General features: G+C 32.0%; 1 protein-coding gene across 3 annotated transcripts in view; it reads right to left on the reverse strand.

Annotated features, from left to right (window-relative positions):
* Positions 1-2,384: 2,384 nt before the first annotated feature.
* The window catches only part of LOC144971560 (TBC1 domain family member 19-like), a 24,825-nt gene continuing 7,567 nt past the window's right edge, over positions 2,385-19,642 (reverse strand). For all 3 annotated transcript variants that reach the window (XM_078912600.1, XM_078912598.1, XM_078912599.1), the window contains 12 exons: positions 15,261-15,357; positions 14,802-14,865; positions 12,483-12,594; positions 11,777-11,889; positions 10,974-11,048; positions 9,890-9,952; positions 9,539-9,701; positions 8,467-8,576; positions 7,609-7,700; positions 7,207-7,322; positions 5,728-5,798; positions 2,385-4,756 (listed from right to left, as the gene is read on the reverse strand). In XM_078912600.1, coding sequence (XP_078768726.1) covers positions 4,688-4,756; positions 5,728-5,798; positions 7,207-7,322; positions 7,609-7,700; positions 8,467-8,576; positions 9,539-9,701; positions 9,890-9,952; positions 10,974-11,048; positions 11,777-11,889; positions 12,483-12,594; positions 14,802-14,865; positions 15,261-15,357 — 1,145 coding nt within the window. In that variant the 3' untranslated portion in view covers positions 2,385-4,687. The remainder of the gene's footprint in view (positions 4,757-5,727; positions 5,799-7,206; positions 7,323-7,608; positions 7,701-8,466; positions 8,577-9,538; positions 9,702-9,889; positions 9,953-10,973; positions 11,049-11,776; positions 11,890-12,482; positions 12,595-14,801; positions 14,866-15,260; positions 15,358-19,642) is intronic.

Below are 19,642 nucleotides of genomic sequence, written 5' to 3' on the forward strand. Positions count from 1 at the left end.
CATTACCGGCCAGGTACTAATATTACACCTAAGCACGGCGGGAGAATGTGAGTAAAGAGTGTTTTCCAAGGACAACTTTGAGTCGCTCACAGCAGGGCTCGAAACATGAACCTACAGTTTCGAAAGTGTCATAGCTGAACAATTTGACGATTATTTCCTGATTTATTTATTGTAGGAACGGGGTTAATATTTAGACTTTGACCCCTTTTAAAAATACAATAATAGATATGGCTACAACAATACGTTTTCCACTCACCGATCTTCTGCAATTTCTTTTGATATCCCGTTGCCAATATTGGCGGCAAAACAGGTCTTTCACTCTGTGTAAATACCCTGCTTTTGCCATCGACAGGAAACCTTCCAATGTTGATATTATTGTCTATCGGCAGTTCATTGTTTATATCAGACCCCCTTTCCCGCTGCCTTGCTCCTCCAACTCCAAACTGATGTCTATGATAATTCATTAGTTTAGTTACTATATCTTCGAAACTATACACATGAAATGACCATCAGATGATGTGTTGCATCAATAGACTGATTGGATAAGTTTCATTGTTCTCGTTACGAATTCGCCTTTCTCGTTTTGCCACAACAAATGAATTTAAATTCTTTGAACTAATGATTAACTCGTTCATTAGCTTCGTGAGTGCAACAGGGATTCAAAGACTCCTTTTTGGCGTGCAAGTAATGTTGGATGCCAAAGCTAGAGGTGCCTCTCTCTCTCTGGATGGGGTCTTTTGACCTCTACTGGTGGACAGGAGGTCACTTGCTGTGTCTTCTATTCCTTTATATCTGTTTTTCGAGCTGCTATCTTTTTCTTGGAATGAGATCACTTGATTTGTCCTGGCCCTGGCCGGAGTCCTTGGCTGTGGGGGAAACAGTCAAATGTGTAGTATTATTTTTGGGAGATTATATTTTTTTCCCTTGTAAATTATCTCTCTGTTATGTACTAAAATATGTATTGTTGTGTTCTTGTTTTTATTGTCATCTTTTGTAAGCATTTGAATTTGAGTGTATCCCTCTTGGTTGGATCATGTGTTTGTGTCTGGATCAAACTTTTAAGGTGATCTCAAACTAAGTACACTGATGGTGTGCTCTTGGAATCTACATCTGTTCCCTAATTGAACTGTTCCCCCTTTGTCTTACTTATTCTCGTGTATTTTAAATAAATTTATACTTTTTTGACGATCCAATTGTCTGTCTTTTTACTGCCGCTGAAACGATCTATCTAAATGTGACGCAAGTGCCGTAAATTCCCTCTCTCTCTCTCTCTCTCTCTCTCTCTCTCTCTCTCTCTCTCTCTCTCTCTCTCTCTCTCTCTCTCTTTCTCTCTCTCTCTCTGTCGCTGGGGTCCTTTGGCCTCCCATGGTGGGCAGTAGGTCACTTGCTGTGTCTTCTATCCTCTTAAATCTGTTTTCCTAGTTGTTTTCTATTTGTCTTGGAATGGGATTGCTTGGATTTGTCCTGGCCCTTTCTGGGGTCTTTAGCTGGGAGAGAAACGGTCAAATGCTTGGTACTAGTTTTGGAAGATAATTTTTTTCATTATAATCCTAGGGGGAAAATCAATCCACTTGACTGTTCTCCCTCTCTGCTTTTCAAGTCTCCACTTACGCTCCATGTCTACTGCGGTGGGATAATACACGTGTGCATGAAGTCATGAGTTACAAAAAGTCTTTCTTTTTGTCTTGGTGTTTTTTGTGTAAGTCTTTTCTTTAATTTTTTTCTTTCTTTTATATTTACAAATATAGCATGTGTAAGTCATTTTCTTCTTCTGATTCTGGCACCACTTTATACTGTAAGCATACTATTACTATCCATCACTCCAAAGCATTGACTTGGCCACAAAATCTGTTTTCACTCTTGCCATTTGAGATCTTGTGTATTCCTGCTAGAAGAATTGCCTGAAAAACGGGACCACATGATTTGTATATTTAGTCCTATCTTCTGGCACCTTCGCTCCACTGCTCAGCATTTCATTTTGACATCTCAAACTCCCGTTGAAAATGAGAAAGCATTATGGTGTTTTGTCAAAGTCCTTGTCTTCAGAGGAGCATGACCATTTAGAACCTTACTGACAAGTACAATCCACTGCTCTGCTGTTATTGGATTCTGAAGGGATAATGTGTTACTTAGGTCTCGTCAAAATGCATCAAGGTCAATGCCTCAAGTTTCCCTTGGTGTAGTAGTGACATTTTCCTTCATTTCCGGGGAATGTTTATCATTATAAAGATGGTATTGTGGGCTGAGATAGGTTTATAATTCTTATAAAAAGAACCATACAGAAGAGAAAACAAGTCAAAGAATAAATCATATTTTATGATCTATTTTGAAAAGATGCTAAAATTCTTATTAGGTATATATATATATATATATAACAATTTATGCATAGTTTAGTGAATTTATTGTTTCAAATTTCCAATTCATCTCCATTGTGATATTTCATGTGTAAGACAAAAAAAAAATGAAACCATTCAAGTCGTCATTATTCATGGACAATTCCAATCCATGGAAAACGGAAAAAAATGTAATATTGTGAAATTATTCATTGCAAATAAGATAAAATTTCAAATTTAGGTACAGACACAGAATCACAAACACGCTCATTCACACCGGTACACACACACGCACGCACACACACACACACACACACACACACACACACACAGACGTGCTCATGCAAATGCATTGATATACAAAGAAATAAATTATAGTTTACACTCATTATCGGAATTTAAACTAAAAAGATTAAACGCAGAAAACAATTGAGAGAGCATAATAGAAAAACAAATCAGAACGAGAAATTTGCTGAAAAGTTTGAGCAGAGGAAAGACTATGCTTTGTAAAGGAAGAGTGAAACAGCACCATAGTAATAAATAGGGGATGGAAATAGGAAACAACAGTAACAATAATATATATCATCATAATTGAAAATATTATAACATATTATACTACTCATAGAAGGCTTTTAAATCTACACATCAGTCAATAACACTATCTTAAAAACGAAATAATACCAGACAATGTTTGTTTTTGTTTTAAAGGGTTCTACGGTGCTTGCAACACATTTAGGTTATATCAGCGCCAGTAAAAAGGAAGAAAATGGGATAGTAAAAAGTTCTAGAATTACAATTAAAGGACCCAAGAAAAAGTAAGACATAGGGGAACTGGGAACAAATAGGGATCAGATGTAGATTCCAAGAGTATACCACCAATGTACTTAGTATAAGATCATCTATGTCTCATCCGGACACAAGCACAAAATCCAACAAACAGGAACACACTCAAATGCTTACATTATACATTCAAAATAACAAATATAATAATACATAAGAGAGAGATGATTTACAAGGAAAAAATGTCATCTCCCAAAACAATAACTATGCATTTTACTGTTTCCCTCCCAGCTAGGACTCCGGCAATGGCCAAGACACAACCAAGTAAACTCATTCCGAGACAAAGACAGAAAGCATGTTGAAAAACAGATATAAGGGGATAGAAGACACAGTATGTACCCCCCTGCCCAGACAAAACAAAACAACAAAAAGTATGAATAACGAATGGACTAAACAGATAAAAATGAGAATTTTACAATCTCATGTAACTGGGCACCACAAATTGAGTTTCAAAATGAACCAATTACAAAACAAGAACTGCCAATTTTATATCTTTGTCGCAAATGGAAAAGAAATGCCTTTAGGAAAATAATAACTGGAATCACCGTTATAAAATCGGAGATTAAAAATTACAGAAACCTCACATCGCAAGTGGCTTTTATTTCTTCTATGAGCTTTTTACAAGATGACATGAAATTGCAGAATAAAACATATCATAAACCAAACTGGCTTTACTAATTTATAATGTCCATTATATTATTTGCTATTAAGTACCTATGGAAAAAGATTTCATACAGAAACGAGATGAATGGAGGTTCTCCTATCAAATCTGTTTTTAAAATTTTTAATAACGGGTCGGAACAGAAAAGGTTGCCATAAAATAATTGAACTTCAGCAACATTAAGAAAAATTGAGCCAACACAATTCAACACGTAATAATAACAAGAAAAGCAAGTTACTTGTGTAATTTCATCAATTTAGTGGACTTTTAAAATAAAACCACATTTAAAAAAAATGAATATTAATGTTCAAGCTACTTTCTGTTTTATTTTATGTAAAAATATTTTTACAATAAAGTTGAGTGATACGTGTAGTGATGGCAACACATTATTTCTCTATGGCAAAGAAAATTCTGGCACTGGATTGAAAACAAAAGTCTAAATTTGATGCCTCAAAACCGAGGACGTGATCTGTGTAATATGCAAATTAAAAGATAAATTCAAATAATGGCTCATAGATGATATAATCAAATTATTTTTTGTGCCTCCTCTCCATGATTCTTGCTATCTCTCTCTCTCTCTCTCTCTCTCTCTCTCTCTCTCTCTCTCTCTCTCTCTCTCTCTCTCTCTCTCTCTCTCTTTTTTTTTTCTTTCTCTCCATCTCTCTCACACGCACACACACACACACACACACACACACACACACAAATATTTACTTAGATTTACATAATAAATAAATAGACGAACGTTTAATCATGCAAGCAAAATATATAAGAATTTAGACACATATCATCGTATTGATATAGAACAAAGAATAAATATTATCATTCTGGAGATGCTGACCGTTTGGAAGACTTATTTGGAGAAGAGAGCCAGTTGAATCAAAGGCAGAACTTGTAGGGTGAACAAATCAGCTAGGACAGCCTACAATATTTTGGAAGATAAAAAACAAATTATTTTATTAGGATAATTATTCCTCTGTTATTATTTTACGAATAGTATGAATAATTAAATTAAGACTCGTAATGAGAAAATCCCTTCTCCCAAGATTGTAATTCTAAAAAAAAATAATACAAAAAATGCAAATTTAAGATCTAAATTCTAAAACTGATTGTTAAGATTTGATGTTACTAAACTAAGTATAGGTATATTGTATTTTTTAAATTTTCTTTTAAAAATAATCGGTAAAGCAAAAACAACAAAAAACAAAAATACAACAAAAAAACAAAACAAACCCAACCCACCCCCCCCCCCCAAAAAAAAAAAGAAAAAAAAAAAACACAACAAAAAACGAAAAAAAATTGTGATGAAATTATTAGATTGGTAGCGCTGGTATTAAATGATTAATCTTAAACTCTCAAAGCCAAATTTATTGCAATTACTCTTGTTTTATAAACAAAACAAAAAAATTCTTAAATACATTATTGAGTTTTGTCTTTAAGTGTTTGATGTCTAAATATTAGCCGAATAAAGTTTGCAGGATGAAATGCATATCTTTGTGAGGAATATTACCATTTAGTCATCTCAGTTTTTGATTAACCTCTGCAGTGTAATGGTAGCGGAGAGCAATGAGGGTATCTGAGACTGGGGGTCTAAGGTTCGATCTTGAATTACTAAAAGCTGATTCTTTTCTTGTATATTTCTATCTGGTTTGACTGACACTGAATTTTTCACTGACTCTTTTCAGAGTTTGATTACGCCATTGCATCATATGACAGTAGTATATGACACACTTATCAGCATGCTAAATCATATGACAGTAGTATATGACACACTTATCATCATGCTAAGATGTCAAATTATATTTCTCATAAAAGTTTAAGTAGTTCAAAGGACAAAAAAGGTTATTTATTTAGGCACACACAGGGAATAAAAATTCTAAATCTATAACTTACTTCAGCCGCATTATAGGTTGTCACTTTCATCAGATTTGTTTTGCGGAATGAAAATATTGCCACAGCTAACACTGTAAGGAAAATAATTTAAATAACTGTCATAATCTAAGATACAAAATAAAATCAATAAAATTTATAAGTCAGCCTGGACAAATGTTTAACAACATAAGGTGACAAAACATAAACTCTTGGATAAATTAGTAAATACATGAAGCATGGTAATAAAATTAGCAAAAGTCCATACTTTTCAGAATGCGATGACAAATATATATATAAAATGCATTTCAAAATTGTCAATCATTGCTTTATAAAGTTTTTTTGAAATTGCTATTGAAATTGTTAGGATGAGCCAGATATGGAAGTTTCCATGAATTAATATAAGCAAAAACAAATACTGAAAAGCGATATAATACAGGCTACATGCCATTTTTCTATGCTGAAACAAATTCACCGGCTATGGTGACATACTTACTCCATATTTAGCTAATGGAGCATTTCAATAAGGAAAGAAAAAAAATGGACCCAATCAAGATTTGGATCAACTCCACTTGGAGAACAATAATTAGTGCCAGTCCTAAGCCTGGCTAAAGTAGGAAGATTGTGTGTGGGGCTAGCAACCCCGCCATGTTAAATAGCCTGCATGCTACAGAAACGGCAACTGAAAATCGAAAGATCTTACTCAATCTGGGAGAGGAATGGACTCTTATTAAGAGATCCATGAAGCATGACAGTGAAAGCCAAATGGAAGCTGTTATGCCAAATTAACACCTTGAGTTAAAACACTTAACATGGACAGTTTTCTTCTTCAATTGAGCCCAATGTCAATATAAGAATTTCACCATTCCGCTTAAGGGTGTAAAGGCATGAGATGGTCAAGATATTCTCTCTATCTTTTCCTGTGACTGTCTAATTAAACTTTTGTATAGAATTGTTATTATCGTATTGGGTGTTACTATTGTCTTGACTCACTTGTTATTATTACAATTAGTTATAAGGGACCTTAAGGTTATTCTTAATCTCTTTATGGTGTAGGGTGAGTGGCTAAGCTGGGAACGATGGCCCATAGCGTGCTTACTAGGTTCGAACCCAGACCATTAAGGTTATCATTTGGACTCGAACCCACAGAAAACATAAAACCCTGCCACATAGATCCCAAGGGCTTAATAAGTAAGATTTGAATTAGGATCCTCTAGATTATAAATGATCACTACTTATCCATTACATCACTGGACCACCCTACGATGATATTTAACCATATACAATCTCTTAATAATGAAATTAGAAATAAGTATGGACTGCAGTACCATAAACAAATATAAAAGAATAATCTTGGAAAGTAGCAATCGAGGCAGCTTTTTTCTGACATCTGGCACTGCAGTTCACATATTTTACCTTTTAAATTATTTTTCTGAGCAACTTAGAGGTGCCCTTTGAATTGGGCATTTCAAATAAGTTTCTATATCTTGGTGGCATACCTACCAGGTAAAATTTCAAGCGAGTCATAAGCAACAATCCTATCCCATAGTAGCAAAACTTGGTCGCTTGCAAGGAAACCAGAAAACGCTCTCATCAACCATTTGAATGCAATCTTCAGTCTGTTAGGATATTTTAAAGATAAATTAAACTCTCTTCAAATTAACAGCAATACCACGACAATGGTTAAATTTTAAATCACTCTTCTAATTTATTGGTACCGTACGTAAAAGTGAGAATATTAAAAAAAATCAGTTTATGGTTTAAAAAGGGATAAATCGCTTTTAATGGAACGGTGGGGGTACCAGGAGTTAGTCTAAACACAAGACGTTGGACAAAGCAAGTATTTTTAAAACACTATCAGAAAATGCAGCTATTTTGTATTTTAAAAAATTAACAAATACGTACGGTTGGCATCCAACTTGAATAAGATGATAGAACAACTCTGGCTCCTGCGTTTGGAGGAGATTTTCAAACAACAGACTCAAGGCCACGATACCCTGTATGTAAATGAGGAATGTATAGTTTGTAAATATGTTTCTTTAATACGACCAAATAAATGAGAATCTATAATAAACATATGAAGATTTTAAGATTAAAATCAATATAAATAAATCAATTTTCAATTGAGCTTTTTTGTACCAGTGCCTTGGCAAGTATTGAGATATATTGATAATATATAGATAAAGTGCCATACCATATTTGTAATCATTCCATAACATTAATTCTTAATCCGAACCCCTTACTTTGATAAGAAATATCTTTTAAGAATAACAAGCCTTCTTTTTCATTCTTACAGAGCTTTCAAATGGTCAAGAGGGGATAGTGTCTTTTGGTTGGAGTATGAGGAGGGTGGGGGAGGGGGGGGGGAGAGGGGGTAGCTTAAACAAAACGATTTTTACTTTTCAGGAAAGAAAAATCAGTTTGATTCCCACGTAGCCCTGAAATCTAATTACGAAATTGATGAGCAAAACTTTTCCTTTTCTTTGCCATTTCAGTTTTTCGGAGTAACCTTTACCCTCCTCCTCTCCTAAAGGATCTTCACCTCATAATCCACTCCAGCTAGTAATCGGGTAATGTTGTCATCAGAGAGGTGACAAATGTTGAACTATACAACAGTTTAATAATCTATTTAGATTTTACACACAATCATTGAAAATGAAAGTTATAGTTATAATATAATTCCATACACCATTCAAGAAGTTAAAAAAATAATTAAAGAGAAAATAACCTAACAGATTCATAGCAAATAAAGAAAAATATTACCTGTGAATGAGATGAAACACTGTGTAAGCGAAAGAAAAAATGCATGTACATGGATCGAAATATGAAATACAGCTCAGATATATCACTGTACAAGTAGCACAATGGGGCCACTGAAAGAAAGTAAAACAAATTTAAATCAATAAATAGATTTTTTCATAATCTAGCATTTTTGATCTCTCTAAAACTCAAAAACTTTAATACATACATATTTATCTTATAGCCATAACGCCGACCATAATATCTTATGTTTATCTTTTCTGTTTCTCAAAAATTATCTTAATCTCAAAAAATTGAAATTAGAATATCTAATTAAATATAAACATTAACACTTTCAGTTGATCTAACACAATTGAACACATCATGTTATTATAATGGCCAAATAAAAAAAAAAAACACAAGGAAATCAAGAAGAAAATGGACTATGACAAAGGACCAAAAATGTTAACATCACCTCATCAACAATGTCAGTGGTCCTGATAACTCAGTTGGTAGAGCAATTGCTTTACACACAAAGAGGATGAGATTGATCCCGGGTGAAGTCGAGATTATTTTCTGACCCCCCTGTCCACCCAACAGTGATTGGGTAGCTGGGTCTGTTAGATCTGGTGGAAAGTATTTTGTGATAGACTAGCATCCTATGGATAGCAAACAATTGATATTGTTTGTTTCACACTGTAGAAAAAAGCCCCATGCCCCATGGGCCTAATGGCTCTGAATGACTAATCCTTTTTTAAAAATCAACAACGACATTCCACTCATCAGAAAAGGTTTGTATGAAACAGTGCCAGATAAAGCATAAAGAAAGATACAAATAAAAAAATAATCCAGAGAAATCTACTGCCTCGACTGAGGATCGAACCTCAGACCCCTAATTACTGGCTGATTACCATTATTCCACAGATATTACCCAATAATTGGGACGACTTAATGCTTAAACTCTTCATAAGAGTGTGTGTTTCTGCTATGAACCCTTGCCTGAATCATAATAAATACACATTGAACATGAACTTCAGAGGATGAGGAAGAAGAAAGTAGAGTACCCTCCATTTTCATTTTGAAACGATCAACTCACCATACATTGCAAATCCATGAAAAGGAATGACACCATTTGGTGGATATGTCACAGCAAATTCCTCAACACCCAACTTTCCTCTGATGTATGATTTAGGGGGTGTTGCACTGTTGTAAGCAAAGTGTTTCAATACCACTGTGTCTCTTGAAAATGGCAACAAAACCTTGAAGGATAGATTAAGATGAAACAAAATTGGACATCTCGAAGTCAAATCTTATTCTTATAAAAACGTGATCTTATCTTTTATGATTGATAAAAGAAAAGTAAAGAGTAAATTAAAACAGTACTTGTAATTCAAAACAAAATTTCAGATTTTTTTCTTCTTCTAATGTTGATAAAACACTCTCATACCTGATACAAAAAGTCTTCGAATACAAAGTACTGGTCATCATTCGTAGCAGTCAACTTGACATCCTGATGTATGTAGAAAAATAAATTCTGTATCATTTAATGAAACGACAATCATATTGGGTTTTTTTTACATCTCATCTCTAAAAAATAGTATTCAATCATTTGAAGATGAAATAGAATGTGGGGTTCATTTTGAGAACAGATCAATCAAATTTTTAAAAAATCATTGATATATCCAGGATTGGTCAGGTAGGGAATTATGAAGCATCTTGTAATTCTATAGAAAATTTGGGAATGATGCAAAAAACTTCTTTTCAGAGATAAGGTTGTTTTTATTTTACTCTGTTATATATCAATTTTTCACAAAAACACAAGTCCAGATTAAGCAACAGCTGATCTATTAATCTTGATCTAAATCAACAGAAGTACGCCTCAATCCTACCCCATTAATCCAGTCATGGAGGTGCTAAGGGTCAAACCTATGAATGCTGTTTAAACACAACCAATCACAATGTAACCACCAATAAAATTAAATGCACGACCCAAGTGAACATTAAGTGTGTCTATTCTTGGCATTCCATTTTGATTTTGATCTTCAGACCGTTACGTATGATTTCATTGCACTTGCTCTCCTCGGAAAACTTTTTTTGGTCTAAATTCTGATTGATCTCCTCAAGATGGCATCCAGAAAAAATGAAATGCTTTAATTTTCAGACAATATTTTGGATCAAGGGGATAATCCATTTATTTTTACCAACTTTAAGAACATACAAGGTTATAGGTACACCTTGTATATCAATGTCAAAAGTAACATCTCAGATTCAACTAATCCTCGGTAATGACGAACATTGATCTCCAGTCCCATCAACTTCTTTGTAACTGAGATGTACTGAAATACATCCAAACAGAAATTTCAGTTGCATGCTACTTGTTATGTTAGCAAAAAAAAAAACAAGCCTTGCGTTGTGGCCTTCAAAAATAAGCATAGTTTGTATCAATGGATTTTTCAAAGGAATTCAAGATAAAACTGATAATTTACAATTATCTAGCTCCAACAAATGGAGAAAACAAAACGATAACTTACTTTGTAAAGTAAATTATCCACAAGAAGGTCATGTTGCAAAACATAGGATTTTAATTGTTCGTAGTAAAGGATATCCTGCAGATAAAAATAGAAAATGCAACAAATTCATTAAGACCATATAGATCATAAAAATGCTTCTTTAATTCTTCATTGTGTGACTTGTAATATAATTGTCAGCTATTGTTTATGATGTAAATTACACAATAGAAATAAAATTAATTTAAAATAGCTTTCCTTTTTCAACCATAAAGGACTCATATTCACAATAACAAAATAAAAAAATGTCACTGAATATTGCTTAGCAAAAAAACAAAACAAAACGACAAAAACAAAAAAAGGTTAATTCTCCAAATTATTACAGAGTATCCATTTTTAGACTATGCATAATAAAAGACTAATTAATCAGTCTGAATCATCCCCAAAAGTTTAAATATATAGTCATCATCAAATAATGTATTACATTCAGAAGTTCTCAAAACACAATAAAGATGAAAATCATTTAATTTTTCTATCCCATTCGCCATATATTTAACCCTGAGATATGCTGAATATTTGGTGACGTTTAAGAGAAAACTAGACAAATTCCATTTCACTTCCAGTTTTCAATAGGTTTACCATTGATTTTTAAAACAATATTGCAATCTTTCACGAGTCCGTTATAAATATCAACATTATATCAGTGTGTAAAGTGCTATAAGCTTGCAACATGTAAAATGCTGGTACTCTATAATTAAAAATTAAATAATTGTTCAATGTACGTTGTTTCACAATTCAGTTTTTAAAAACTCAGAAAAATCACTCACAACTTGTTTCACTTCAACTCCAAGAATTTGAGACCAAAGTTCTGCCCTCATTGACACCGGGCAACCTTTTTTGGCAAACTCACGAGATATTGGAGCATGCTTGGCAGCGAGAACTGGTGATGAAATGATGAAAAAGTGAAAATTTTGTGTTTGAAAATATATTCAATTAGATTACAAGGCATCGTCAGGAATTAAAGCCATCACAACCATAGAACCAAGGAGGCAGAGTTTTTCCTCATTTCTGCCATAACTAATAGACCTAGCTACCCAATCACGCAAAAATGTACAAAACATGATAATGTACTAATAGAAGTTTTTCAAGTAAGAAAAGAAGAAAATAGAAAGAAAAAAACAAAAAAACAACAGACTTAAATAAAATTATCATTAAAGAGGAGAGGGCAGCATTCTTCTCCTTAATTATTCTTCTTTTCATTCATATTTTTGTTTCCGTTTTCTTGATTTAATTCTTCTGTGGACGAATCTCAGAGGGATTGAAGGCATTTCTTAAGTGATATGTCAGAGGAACTGCAAGGTAAAGGATTTACTCTGTTAACATACAAGTTTTGGGCGACAGTGGGAAGAATAACGCCTATTTTATTCATTGTTACCCATTGCTTACCCACTTCATTTCAGTTAACACATAAGGCCTTTTAATTCATTGTAAAACATGACTTACTAAAAAAAAAAACTGATTATTTTATCTTACCTTTTTTCCCCAACTTGGCTCTGTCAGCGTCAAACAGCTCAGCTGGTATGTCGGGCAAATCATCAATGCCAGTTTGACACTGTGTTATAGCCATGTCGCTGTATTGAACACGCTAAAATTGTAGAAGAAATTCAATGCAAAAACGGTGGAGTATTTCTTTAAAGACAATCAAACAAAACAAATATAGTTTAATGGGATTAAATTTTTCAAATAATGAGACAGTAAAAGTTTTGTTTTGACTTAAAATGGAGTAAGGTGATATGAATGGTTCATTCGCAAGGACAAATTCAGCTATAGAGATTGATTATACATGATGCTTTCAAGGACTGGCATTATGTTTCCTTCTCCTCTTTAAAAAAATCAATTTAATGATAATTTTATTTAAGTCTATTGTTCTTTTTATTTTTCTTTCTATTTTTTTTTCTTTCCATACTTGAAAAAACTCCTATTAGTACATTATCAAGTTTTGTACATTTTTGCGATATTCACTCAACCTTTTTCAATACTTTTTAAAATGTATCATTAACGTGGGATTTGTATTCTCTATTTGTTGTTTCTGGACATAGACTAAAGGAAGAAAAGTAGTTTGTCATTACATTTCTTATTTATTCTTGTTGATCTATTTTGAATCTTTTGTAAGTGTTTCAATGCTTCAGTGGTAGTGCCTAAAAGTAATGAGTTGCAATAATCTAATCTAATCTGCTTATCACTAAGGCATGTAAATGTACAATCATGCGTCCAATCAGATGTTTGAATTTTACTGATATTTCTGAGATGAAATACACACAGTTGATATGTCTTCGTGACATGCGTCTGCATTGAAGCATTGGAATCAAAGTACACTCCAAGGTTCTTAATGCTATAAATATCGTTCAGATTTATTTTAGACTCTCCAATTTCAATGCTATCAAGTTTTATCTTTTTCCTCTGCTGATTGGTGCTGAAATATAATATAAACCGCTTTTAATAAATACTTTCCATTTTAAAAAAATCACGATTGGCTATTTAAGACACTTTTAGACTAATTAGATTTGTTTCACAATGCAAACTTTACTAAAGCTCATATTACAGGAATTATAATTATAGCCTATGATTCTATGATGTTTTCATGGTATTAGTTAGAAATTAACATGTTTAAAACAAAAAAATTATGTTTGAAATAAAAGAAAGCATGATGTATGTATTGGATAAAAATCAGAAAATGTGTGTCCTCATGTTGATGCAGGAAATAGTTCACAACAGAAACGCATACTATTGTGAAGAATATAAGCATTAAACCATCCCAATTATTGGGTAAGCTTTGAAATCTCTGATGTAATGGTAGCATGTATTACCAGAAATTCAAGAAGTCTGAGGTTCGATCCCCCGTCAAGAGAGGCAGACTTTTGGGGATGTTTTTTAGATTTTCTTATATTTTTCTTTCTGCTTTGTATAGCACTGTTTCATACTTAAGATAAAATCAGTGCAGCATTTCAGACAGTAGCCTATAAATGTAAGGCCATGTGAACTGTCTCTGTGGCAAGCAAGGCGAGAAGCATCTTACAGCAACGTCACCACCCTCTCCATCCAAAGTTCGAACTGCTGAAATCAGGCGCGCGGTACCGGGAAGCTAAATGTCGTACCATCAGGCATAAGAACACATTCATCCCAACAGCCATCAAAGAAATAAACAATAAATGTCGAGTAGAGATCAAATGACTGACTGAACAATGGTGACTGGAATTAGAAGGGATAGATAGATGGATAGATAGATGGAGACAGAGAGAGAGAGAGAGAGAGAGAGAGAGAGAGAGAGAGAGAGAGAGAGAGAGAGAGAGAGAGAGAGAGATTATTATTATTATTATTATTATTATTATTATTATTATTATTATTATTTTATTATTATTATCATCATTACTATCAGTATTATTATCATCGTTATTACTACTATTTTAATTACCTTTTTTCCCCTATTACAAGAGCTGTAACCTAACAATAATTGCCAATTTGGACAATAAAGATTATTATTATTATCATTATTATTATTATTATTATTATTATTATTATTATTATTATTATTATTATTATTATTATATATTATTATTATTATTATTATTATTATTATATTATTATTATTATTATTATTATTATTATTATTATTATTATTATTATTATTATTATTATTATTATTATATTATTATTATTATTATTATTATTATTATATTATTATTATTATTATTATTATTATTATTATTATTATTATTATTATTATTATTATTATTATCATTATTATCATTAGCTCTCTTTGGCAATCTTATCATCAAGATACAAAGCGCTTACCAATTGATTCAGACTCTTGACTTTTAAAGGAATCTGTATCAAACCCCATGGAACATCAAATGTCCTGATTGAGAAGAGAAGTCAAGATTATATTTTCACAATTACATATGTTTATGTTATCATTATCTGTGTTATTTCAATCAATACAAACAATGAGAAATTTCAATATTGGAAAATGAGATAGTAGATGTATGCCTTTTTAAAAAAGGCCACTGGCTTCAGAAAATACAAATAGCTCCTATTTTCTAAATCGTTCCACCTCATCACTTACAAAAACATAATTCACTTTTTATCATGAGAACTGAAAAGAAAATCTCTAAAGATACTCAATTCAAGGTGACAAATACTAAATATAAAAAGTTGGGGTTGGAGTTAGAAATTGATACCAAGAAAATCAAAAATGTTGGACAATTCTACTTCACAGTACAGGTTATAACATGTTATATTGTATCTACACACCCAACGTTTCCAGTGCAAGTGCAGTTTGGATTCTGCAGACTGATGACTATTTCTAGAAAATCTTTGGGAGCATAGACTGGTCTTATCTGGCTGAGATCTGTATTGCAAATAAAAAGGCATCGCTTTATTAGACAAATTATTGTGATACTTTATAGTAAAATTGCATCAAAATTCAGTGTCTATGCAGAAATGCAATTGAGTCGAGTGTAATGAAGTACAAGTAAGTTATTTGTTTTAATGCAAATAATTTACATATTTTATGACAAATGAATTGTCAGTAGTGAAATTTAATTCATCCGACGTAAAGGAACAGACAAATTCTAAACCCCATGCAACTAGTTCAACTACGTCAAAGAAATAATAAGTTATATAACAAGTAAACTGTATTTCTGGGAGTGATGAAATGATTTTATTCTGGATTAGAAATTAAGAGAATATGATATATATCTTCAGAACAATATATCAATAAATATGTATTACCCCTATTAAGCGCACTGTATAGTTAGAAAATTGAGTCAAAAGGGTACTCTTATTTGTTTACTTACAGATTGAAGAAAAGACGAGCTATAAGTTGACTCTCAACAACACTCACCGTTAAAAAAACCCAGTAATTCATCGGGGTCAACATGGAGTCAAGGTAACAAATAAAAAAGGTTGTGTAAACGCATTTGTGATTGTATTGGCTACTTGAGGAAGTGTGTCTCTTATATAAATTTGTGGAGAAAAAAGAATATGTAATAGGAATGTGTGTGTATATATATATGTGTGTGTGTGTGTGTGTGTGTGTGTGTGTATAAATGTATGTATGCATGTGATCCTTTTCTTACATTAAGGGTAGTAAGATTTGAAATTGTGGAATGCTAGCAGTAGAGATTCTTATATCTTCAACATTTTTCAAAGACACCTTACCTTCATAATCTTTGCAAAATGTAATTGAAAAAAATCTCAATATAAATAGCCGGAAAAGTCAACATTAAATGACTTGGATTTCATGAAAACTGATTACATAACAAACGACAATTTACAATGTAAAGAGAATTACAGAGGCTGATAAAAAGAATGGAAATTCATATTTCAAATCACGGATATTCTTTTCTTGGCAAGGCAATTTGCATCAGTCATTGAGACTTAGTTATTACTCCTCCTCTGTTTATTTCCTTTCCCCGTCCCATACAAAAGCTATTTCATACATCCTGATATCATTGTTAATACGCTCCTTCTGCCTGGTGCTTTTGTCTATGTACTCATATTACTTTATCTTTAATTTAGTTAGAGTTGTGTTTACATTGGCTATGCAGTTTATAAAATCAGATCAGTAAAGAAACGTTAAAATTACTCATTCTTGTACCGTTCCAGTAAATAGTGCAGAAATTACTATCAAAACAACAATTATTAGCTTAAATTTAGCAAAAATGATGTTTTAGAAAATTTACCTGAAACATTCATTCTTTGGTAAGATTCGTGCGCAATTTTTATTGAATATTTGAAGCAATATATATATATATATATATATATTATATATATATATATATAATATATATATAATATATATATATAAATTATTAGTATTATATAAATAATTAATAATGATATGGGATGAATATAATAACACAAAAGTATTTTTTTTCAATAGAAAGGTGAGTGGCTGTAAAAGTAAAGTCTCTGCTTCCTATGTCAGCAGTTATATAAAGACCTTATTTATTCGTTTTCCAATTTAAAAACATTCCCCTTGTGTCTCTATTTCAAAAACTAAGGTTGATTATCACAATTATTCATTTAATTTTTCAACATTTATAAAATGATATTGTGGAGACAATTGGTGGAACACCTGACTCAAACGGAAACAAATTTGGTATAAGAAATAGCCAGCATTCACATGAATAAATAGATGAATAAACCACAGTCAACCTTAAATCATCATTATTATTATTATTTTATTATTGGGAATATAGCTTTTAAAAAATTGAAATGTTGACTAGAATGTATTTTTGTATTGTGGGGGGGGGGGGGGGGGGGGGGGGGGGGTTAGGAAAATAGTGTGTGCGATGCCACATGCACGAAACAACTGTCGGCAAGCCAAGGAAATGACTAATGGTGCTTCGTCAACATCATTGACGTTTATTTAACAAATTGTGTGACAATCACAGCATATTCACTCCTGTCATCCAGTGACTTAATATAGACAAAAGTGTAGTGTATAATCAACATCCACAGCAAGTGTGTTTACACAAACTGTTAGTGCCCAACCTATCCCTCTTAATGCCATGATGAAAAAATTATTCTTTCATTTTTATATTGACAATCAGTGAGGTTCCCGATGGCATTTTTTGTATCATCAAAAATCTAAAGTACGAGTTGTAACATTAAGGCCGATGTCGGGTGGAAAAGTCAGATGAGTATTCAGCACTAGGGCACAATGTCATATATATTTTTCTTTTTTTTTTTGTGTGTGTGTGTATGTGTGTGTGTGTGTGTGTGTGTGTGTGTGTGTGTGTGTGTGTGTGTGTGTTTTGTTGTTGTTTTAAAAAAAAAATATTATGCCCATCCGCCACGACATCATAAGATTTCGTAGCCGAGGCATTCCACAAAGGAATATAGATAATTCATCAAACAAGATGTCTGATGTCAACAGGAATCACTCATGTTGTCCAAGTGAGCAAATTGGGGGTTAATGATCTTGCTCAAGGAAAAAAACAAAAGTGCCTGAATCGGGGCTCGAACTCGGGACCTTCCAGGTCACAATGTAATGCCTTAACCACTCAGCCGCTTCATCCCCCATATATATATATATATATGTGCGCGCGCGCGCGCGCGTGTGTGTGTGTGTGTGTGTGTGTGTGTGTGTTGTGCATGTCATTTGGAATCAGTAAGAGAAAAAAAAAGAAAAATCACTGGTGACAACCTCAATCGAGGTTTGAAATCAGGTTAGATGACCTATCACAGATAGCTCTGTACTTTATTAGGGAAAAAAAAAACTGTCTGACATGAGTAATTGCTGACAAGTAAAAAAAAAACTTACAAATTGCATTCATGGTTATGAAAGAAATGAACTTGAAATGTTTAAAAATAAACTTGCTGATAGAATATATCATCATAAAACTATACAAGTTACAACAACGGTTATGAAATAATGATCCAAATTAAACAAGACGAATAGAGATGGTTATGATACACTATCTTAAATGACGACAAAACAGACAACAATCATTTTTAGAAGTAGATACAGTTAGTTCAAAAATTTAACTTTTTCAAGAAAATAAGAAATTATATTAATTCAATTATTCAATGCAGCCTTTTAAAATAAGATTTTAACAAATTATTTTCAAAATGTTCTTAAAAGCGGATGTATAGATCCAAAATATTTTCAAAAGAATTTAATCCAAACTTATCGAGAGTCAAAAGAGCTATCAATGTTTTCCTATTATTCATTTACTAAAAATATACTTTTTTCAAAAGAAAAAATATAGTCTCACAGGTATAGTCTCTCTATTGTGAGTTTGTTATAAATCATATTAACAGTAAGACAAAAAATATTCTTATCAATAATTATCCACATTTATCTGAACAATAATAAACATATGAACTAATCAAATACTTTGAGAATAAGATAAGATTATCATTCAACAGGAATAATAATATATAAAAAAAAGTATAATATTATATATATATATATATATATATAAATTATTATCATATATATATATATACATATAAATTATTAATATTTTTTATATATTGTTATTCCTGACTATGATTGCAGTTCTTATTTAAATGATCACGCTGAATCATTTTTAATCTAATCTAAACACGTATCAATAATTTTTACAAGTATGACTGTTTGCCAGTTGACTATTCCTAAAACTTATGATAAATTTCACAAAGATTGTTATTAACTCAGAGTTTCCGATAATATCTAGGAATTCACAGTTGTTTTTACATTGATTTCTTTACCACTTATAAAAACATTCCGCTAGTCATAAATATCTGAGTAACCAACAAGAAAGAGCAGTTCTTGAAACATACTAAGTATAATTTCTTGAAACATACTAAGTATAATTTCTTGAAACATACTAAGTATAATTTCTTGAAACATACTAAGTATAATTTCTTGAAACATACTAAGTATAATTTCTTGAAACATACTAAGTATAATTTCTTGAAACATACTAAGTATAATTTTCTATGAAACATACTAAGTATAATTTCTTGAAACATACTAAGTATAATTTCTTGAAACATACTAAGTATAATTTCTTGGAACATACTAAGTATAATTTCTTGAAACATACTAAGTATAATTTCTTGAAACATACTAAGTATAATTTCTTGAAACATACTAAGTATAATTTCTTGAAACATACTAAGTATAATTTCTTGAAACA

Source organism: Berghia stephanieae, chromosome 4 (genome assembly GCF_034508935.2).
Source record: "Berghia stephanieae isolate SIO BIC M18660-M18661 chromosome 4, UCSD_Bste_1.3, whole genome shotgun sequence".
In the NCBI taxonomy this organism is placed as follows: Eukaryota; Metazoa; Mollusca; class Gastropoda; order Nudibranchia; family Aeolidiidae; genus Berghia; species Berghia stephanieae.